At 45.3% G+C, this 7,464-nt stretch overlaps 1 protein-coding gene across 1 annotated transcript; it reads left to right on the top strand.

Annotated features, from left to right (window-relative positions):
• The first annotated feature begins 657 nt into the window (after nt 1–657).
• Nucleotides 658–6,549, top strand: trhrb (thyrotropin-releasing hormone receptor b). The gene is made up of 2 exons (XM_031874692.1): nt 658–1,791; nt 5,189–6,549. Exons 1-2 carry the CDS (start codon nt 1,000–1,002, stop codon nt 5,612–5,614), a joined length of 1,218 nt encoding a protein of 405 aa, XP_031730552.1. The 5' UTR covers nt 658–999; the 3' UTR covers nt 5,615–6,549.
• The last annotated feature ends 915 nt before the right edge of the window (nt 6,550–7,464 follow it).

Raw genomic sequence — 7,464 nt, 5'->3', positions numbered from 1 at the left:
CACTTTGCTTAATAAAGACTGCTCAGCATTTTCCTCCTAGATCGATGCCAAGGATCCATCCATCATCTGTAACTTGGACATATTCCAAGGAACGATTAAGACATTCATATTTTACAACATTACTCAGGACGTAACGACACTTCTTAACTTCCTTCTGTGAATGTAATCCTGCTAGTGTGAACAAGCCACTCCAACGTCTTCCAAAATAAGAGCACCCGCTATAAAAATGAGAAACCGCCTGTACCTTCACCTGAAGGGATGCACATAGAACCATTTTTAGACTGCAGTTCATTCCATAATGCTGCCTTTTTTTTCTTATTAAAGTGGCAGCCTGTTGAGCTGGTCGTCAAGACTGCATTGAATCTGCACAAATCTTACAAAGTGAGTTCTGATTTTCAGGGTTAAACTCTCTCAATCTGGTCCAGAGACAGAATTACACGTTGAAATCATCTTTATAAAACATCACTCACACGGATGTCTGCAGCCTTCTGCGAGTAATGAACTAATCCCAGCAGAACACACACACATATGTGGTACATTGTGGCGTTTGAGCAGCTTTTGTTTGTTGGAGGGAGGGGGGGGTGGCTTCTGGTGTCCGAAAATGTCATGATGGGCTAATCCCCTCGCATGCGTAATGAGAGCCCGTGCCAAGAGCAAGGCTTCAAAACCAACCCGCCATCTGGGCGACGGACGCAGTTTGTTCTGACGGGAACTCGGCGACGCATCGATCTTTTTTTTTTTTTTACGCACAGCACGAACGCGGAGAATACGTCAGAGTCCGAGCGGCTCTTTGTCACATTATGATGCTTTCACGTGCAGCACGCGACTGGGTGCAGTTGTGAGTTTTCTTTTTTGTTTTTTTCTTCTTTTTGGACCGATAAACACTTTTCCCCGGACCCGCAGCGTTGATTCGTCTCTCGCTTTCCACCGCGCGTAAAAACCGGTCTGGCGCGTCAGGAGGCACCAAAACCCGCGGAGTTTTGGAGCTCGAGCGTCGAGATGGAAAACTTTACAGCGGCAGCTCCGGGGCTCAACGGCACTTTAGGGTTGTGGACGGACTACAGCCTCCAGTTCAAAGTGATCAGCAGCGTACTGCTCCTCGTGATCTGCGCGTTAGGGTTAGTCGGCAACGTGATGGTGGTGCTGGTGGTGCTCACGACCAAACACATGAGGACTCCGACCAACTGCTACCTGGTGAGTCTGGCGGTGGCCGATGTGATGGTGCTGACCGCGGCGGGTATGCCGGCGATCACCGACAGCCTCTTTGGGTCGTGGGTGTTCGGCCACTACGGGTGCCTCTGCATCACCTACTTCCAGTACCTCGGGATCAACGCGTCCTCGTGCTCCATCACCGCGTTCACCATAGAGCGGTACATCGCCATCTGCCATCCGATTAAAGCGCAGTTCCTGTGCACGCTGTCCCGAGCCAAAAAGATAATCTTGTTCGTGTGGGCGTTCACCTCTCTGTACTGCGTGATGTGGTTCTACCTGTCGGACATCGAGCAGCTGGTGTACGACAACGTCACCATCGTCGTGTGCGGCTACAGGGTGCCCAGGAAGTTCTACCTGCCCGTTTACTTCTTCGACTTCGGCGTGTTCTTCGTGCTGCCGCTGCTGCTCTCCGCGGTCCTGTACGGCCTCATCGCCCGGATCCTCTTCCTCAACCCGCTGCCCTCCGACCCCAAAGACAAGAAGAAGAAGAAGAACGGACCGAATGACGGCGCCAACAACAAGAGGACCAGCTGCAAAAACTCGCGCCACTCCAGCTCCACCGCGACCTCGCGCAGACAGGTGGGTGGCGCGTGCTTATGTCTTCAAAAAACGGAATAAAAAAAATCTGATAATGGTGCGACTCGAAATGTATCCAAGTACATTCAGTGTAATAAATGGCGCTCACACATGGATGTGTCACTAATACTGCATTACTAAAATAATACAGTAATAAAATGTATAAAGTAGGCTAGTCTCAAAGGGGCATTTGTTCAGCATACATGTTTTTACAGTGGGGTATTGCTACACAAATGTAAGTACACCACCTGAGTACTGGACTTCCTGCACCACTGTAAGTAACTAAATAAATAGTGGAGAGAGCAAGCCTCCCAACACAGTGTTGAAAAAGGTCCTTAATTATGATTCAGATGGATGGCACAGAAGTACCCTGTGTTCAAAACAAGGGTTTAAAGATGCTTGTGCTTGCAAAAAGGCAAACCCATCTCCGTCATGGTTTGCTTTTTCGGGGGTAAAATTGTCAGTATATCTATAACAAAACCATATGCTTATTATATGAACTGTAAAGAAAGGAATTCATGTAAATGAATAATTTCTTATTTTCTTTGGTGTTTTTGATACAGGTATGCAATGATGATTGCTGGGTATTATGTATGTTGATGTTCCAATGTCACATCTCGATTTATTCACGTGTCGAGACAATTTACTGTATAGATTAAACCCAAATCTGTCAAAACTGACAAACTGAGCGCATCTGCTGAGCAGTCATGCCTTTCAAAGCGGCGGATAAATAAAAAACGGATTGTGACACGTCAATTATGAATCAGTCACTTCACTCACTGGCCGTTCCTGCTGCTATTTAGCTTGGCTCATTAGCCATCTAGCTAGCTGGCTAGCATGGAGAAACATTGCAGTCAGTCCACATCGCCCAAGTGGCGCCAAGCCCCAAACTAGCTAAATTGAGACAAATATGACGAAGGTTTGAATTTGGTTCTGTTGAGAACGGCGATGGGAGACCAAAATGTGCCACGTGTCTTCAGGTGCTAGCAAACGTAGCCTCAAAGCCAGCCAGGCTAAAGCAACATATGAATATCAGGGCAAAACAAAGTGATATTGTCATCAATCAAATTAAATGTGTTTCAGTTTATCGCTATCAAACAGGTCTGAAGTAAGCATCTAAGAGTACAAAGAGAAATAACCATATGCTTAATCGCTGATACGATTAAGAGGGGGTCTTTGTTAAATTATATATATATATATATATATAAAAAAAAAACACTTGTAGTTCGGGTGAACTGGCCCTTTAACAACTGAGATTACGGGCGACTGTGGCTCAGAAGGCAGAGTGTCGTCCCTGACCGGTTTGATCCCCGGCTCTTCCAGTCCATGTTGATCTGTCCTCAGGCAAGACACTTAACCTGAAATTGCTCCTGAAGGCTGTGCCATCGGTGTGTGATTGAGTGTGAATGATGTGTGAAGGACATGTAGTGTAAAAGGGCTTTGAGTGGTCGAAAGACTAGAAAGGCGCTATACAAGTACAGTTCCTGACAAAAGTCTTGTCGCTTGGGTACAAGTTGACCTTAAGTGCCCCTCAAATATATTTGTAATCAATTTTTTTTTTTTTACAAGAAATGGCTAATTTCAATCCCAACAGCTTTTGAAATAATGTTTTGGTGCCAAACGAAACTGCTGAAAAGGATTCTAACGTTCACAGCTTGGTAAAGCCCACTGAGTCAGTTTTTGCAAAGACAAAAGTCTTGTCACCTTGTCATATGCTGCACCCAATCCTAGATTACAGCCTCACCTGTGATCAATAATTGATCAATCAATTAGTGGGTGTGTATAAAAAGAACCCCAGCACACCAGACCTTCACATCAACTGCAACTTGACCTCTGACAACATGCCTAAGATTCACCCTGAGACCAAAGCGTTGATTATCAAGAGGCTGAAGACCAGATCCACTGCTGAGGTGGCTGACACCTTCAATGTGTCTCAGCGTCAAGTACAAAGAATAAGAAAAAGATTTGAAGAGACTGGAGATGTTTTTGACAAGCCCAGGACCGGCAGACCCCGCAAGACAACTGCTCGGGAGGACCGTTTGTTGGCTCGAAAATCCAAGGCCAGCCCCTTTTCCACTGCAGCAGAGCTCCACCAGGCCTGGTCACCTCAAGTCCCCGTGTCAACCAGGACAGTTTGTAGAATTCTGTCTCAAAATGGCCTCCATGGTCGAATCAGTGCCCAGAAACCAGCACTAAACAAAAGGCAATTAAAAAAACGTGTGGCATTTGCCAAGGCCCAGAGCCTGCTAAAAGGATGGACGCTGGAAAAGTGGCAGAAGGTGGATTTCTCAGATGAATCTTCGGTTGAATTACATCACAGCCGCCGCAAATATTGCAGGAGACCTACTGGAGCCCGCATGGATCCGAGATTCACCCAGAAAACAGTTAAGTTTGGTGGTGGAAAAATCATGGTCTGGGGTTACATCCAGTATGGGGGTGTGCGAGAGATTTGCAGGGTGGAAGGCAATATCAATAGCCTAAAATATCAAGAAGTATTAGCTACCTCTTACATTCCCAACCATAAAAGGGGTCAAATTTTGCAGCAGGATGGTGCTCCATCGCATACTTCCATCTCTACATCAAAGTTCCTCAAGGCGAAGAAGATCAAGGTGCTCCAGGACTGGCCAGCCCAGTCACCAGACATGACCATCATTGAGCATGTCCGGGGTAGAATGAAAGAGGAAGCATGGAAGACGAAACCAAAGAATCTTGATGAACTCTGGGAGGCATGCAAGACTGCTTTCTTTGCTATTCCTGATGACTTCATCAATAAATTGTATGAATCATTGTCGAACCGCATGGATGCAGTCCTTCAAGCTCATGAAAGTCATACAAGATATTAAATATGGATCTCACAGCACCACTACTTAATCCACTGATGTTATGCAACATATTTTGGTATTTGAAGTAAATTATTTGTTCAATTTTCACATTACTCTCTGTAGGCGACAAAACTTTTGTCTTGCCAAAATCTGAGCTTTCTGTGTTCATTAAATGATCAATCTTTCTTCAGTGAAGCAAATTTATTTTAGTATATTAAACATATTTTGGGAGGGTTTTAGCTTTCATATGAGCCATTTCTAAAACCAATGGATTAATTAAAAGTCAGGTTATAAGCTGTTGTTTCTACAAAATGGATAAGTGACAAGACTTTTGTCAGGGACTGTATAGTGTACAAGTACAAGTCCATTTACCTTTTACCATTTACAAATGGCCAGAACTTCCTCATTGTCAATTTAAGAAATTGTCTCTTTATGAATCATGAAATCAAAATCATGAAGAGAAAGAAGTTGGAAAACCTTTTAAAGCTTGTTCCTCCGTGTTAAGGCCTCAACAGTATTTATTCATCCTCTGTACTGCAGCATCTGTTCTTGTATTATCCCTTGTTGCCTAACTCCAGGTGACCAAGATGCTGGCCGTGGTGGTGATCCTGTTCGCCGCGCTCTGGATGCCGTACCGCACCCTGGTGGTGGTCAACTCCTTCCTGGACCGCGCCTACCTGGACAGCTGGTTCCTGCTCTTCTGCCGCGTCTGCATCTACCTCAACAGCGCCATCAACCCGGTCATCTACAACGCCATGTCGCAGAAGTTCCGCGCCGCCTTCCGCAAGATCTGCCGCTGCGGGAGGAAAGGCTCGGACAAGCCCGCCGCCTACAGCGTGGCCCTCACGTACAGCGCGGTCAAGGAAACGTCGATGGTGGAGAGCGCCGACCACTTCACCACCGAGCTGGAGGAGCTCACCGTCACGGACGAGCTGCTGTCGGACCAGAAGATGATGTTCCCGGACCCATGTGCGTACAGGAAGGTGGATTTCAGCGATGCTTGAGGTTCGTTCAAAGCCAGACGGACGATTTCAGGAGGGCCAATCGACGATTAAGGAGTTTGAAAATGTCACTTAATGGATTCTGCTAAGTGGGAATATTGTTCTCCGAGGGCCTGCTGACCTTTCCAAAGCCGGGCTGCTTTGAATGGACATGTAAACATAGATCACAGCCACTGATGCGTAATGAGAGTCTCGATCCACAAGGGCCGAGAATGATCCCGGACATTGTAAAGCAACAAACGACAACAGATAAGCTCTTTGTTATTCACAGCTGTTGTCTCATGTCTCACCTGCCAACGTGATAAACTGCGTGTGTCAACGAAAACATAAATGTGAACAGAAACACCATGCCCACTTCAGATATATGGTGTCGATGCCATGATCAAACTAGAAACTAGAAGAATAACGCCAACGAGTCCGGCTCGGGAGAGCAGAATTCATTCCTCAAGTTCTGATTCAACGTTTTCCAAGAGTGGAATTCAGGCTGGGTCGTATTCCTCAGCATTATACAGGCTTTGGGGATTTTAGGCTGAGAAAAAAAGTTTATTTTCACACAAAAAAAAGCAGCTTTAATAACCGTTTGCCACCCGCCCTCCCTGATGTTTTCAGGGCAGACAGCCTATTAAAGGGTGAGTCATGCCTGAACCTTCACGGACATAACTGGCTCTAGTTTTCATTGCGAAGGACGAGTCCTCGGAACGCAATGTGAAAACCAAGACAGACTGTGCCGAGTGTGTTCTGGAGGCCAGGGGGTTTGTGTCTTTGCAAAGATCTCTTGATGGTTTGTGGAGATGGGGAAGCAGAAGTACATATGAATTCAAAAAGTGCCATAATGATGTTTATTGTGTCATTTTAGCTCCCACAGCATCTATACCTGTTTTTAATAAGGCATACTTTATAATGGATTTATAACTTGTCACTAATTGCTTTCAGCCCCCCCCCCCCCCCCCAAAAAAAGGCTTTACAGATCAGTAATGTAGTAGGACAACCTTTAGGTTGCTAGGTGTCCCTTTGGTAGATGTTTACTCAGGCAAAACTTGATTTGTCTTTTTAAAATGTTCATAATATCAAACCCCGTTTTCAACACCATTCATAGCCGACATGTTTTCAGCAGTTGCCATTCAATGGATCTGCGTTCAGTAATCATTCACTGTTAGGGTCTGAGTTTATCTGCGCACCGAGGGATTTACAGGAAACGGTGCGTGCGTGCAATCTCCCGTTGTAATTTTATTTAATTAATATCAGCGGAGGCAAAAGCACTTGGCATTAAGAATAGGGACGTCACTTTCCTGTGCCGACGCCAGAATCTGATCAAAACCAAAATGGTAGTGTAGGTGTGGATGAGATGGAAACAGCTGGGTTGTTGTAAGCCGACGTACAAATATTAGAACTCTTTGATGAACGAGACAAACTACGAGCCACTACGAACTGCCCAATCATAACAATCCTTCCAAACAGATCATGATGACCCTCCAAGTCCTAACATGCAGAGAGTATACAATAAAATCCTTCTATCTACGACTTATTAATATGAATTCATATTGTACTGAAGACAAACTTAACACCAGGCTGAAAAGCAGCGTTTTTACTGCCCCCTCTGGTTGAAAGCTTCAACAGTAACCACACCCACCGGCGATGTCAGTGTACCGACACAGCCCTGAGAACACTTCTACATCACTGCAGCGGGGTGAGAAAAGTGAAAACGAGACTTTCGCTGCCGTGAAGGGCTTAATTTATTACGTCACAAAGCCGAGACCAATTATTGATGACTCTCAGTTTTCTGATAGTTAGAAATGTTTAAAAACTTGTGACACATTTGAATACAGAATTAGTTAGAACTTATAATCCCTTAA

This window comes from Anarrhichthys ocellatus, unplaced genomic scaffold (genome assembly GCF_004355925.1).
Source record: "Anarrhichthys ocellatus isolate YVR2014 unplaced genomic scaffold, GSC_Weel_1.0 scaffold84, whole genome shotgun sequence".
NCBI lineage: Eukaryota > Metazoa > Chordata > Actinopteri > Perciformes > Anarhichadidae > Anarrhichthys > Anarrhichthys ocellatus.
The sequence above is the reverse complement of the archived record's forward strand: the minus strand, read 5'-3'. Positions and strand labels throughout refer to the sequence as shown.

What these genes read in the sequence shown, in the direction of transcription:
- trhrb (XM_031874692.1), top strand. Translation starts at nt 1,000, where the DNA reads ATGGAAAACTTTACAGCGGCAGCTCCGGGGCTCAACGGCACTTTAGGG. An exon ending in CCGCGACCTCGCGCAGACAG is followed by an intron (nt 1,792 to 5,188) that starts GTGGGTGGCGCG and finishes GCCTAACTCCAG; the next exon opens with GTGACCAAGATGCTGGCCGT.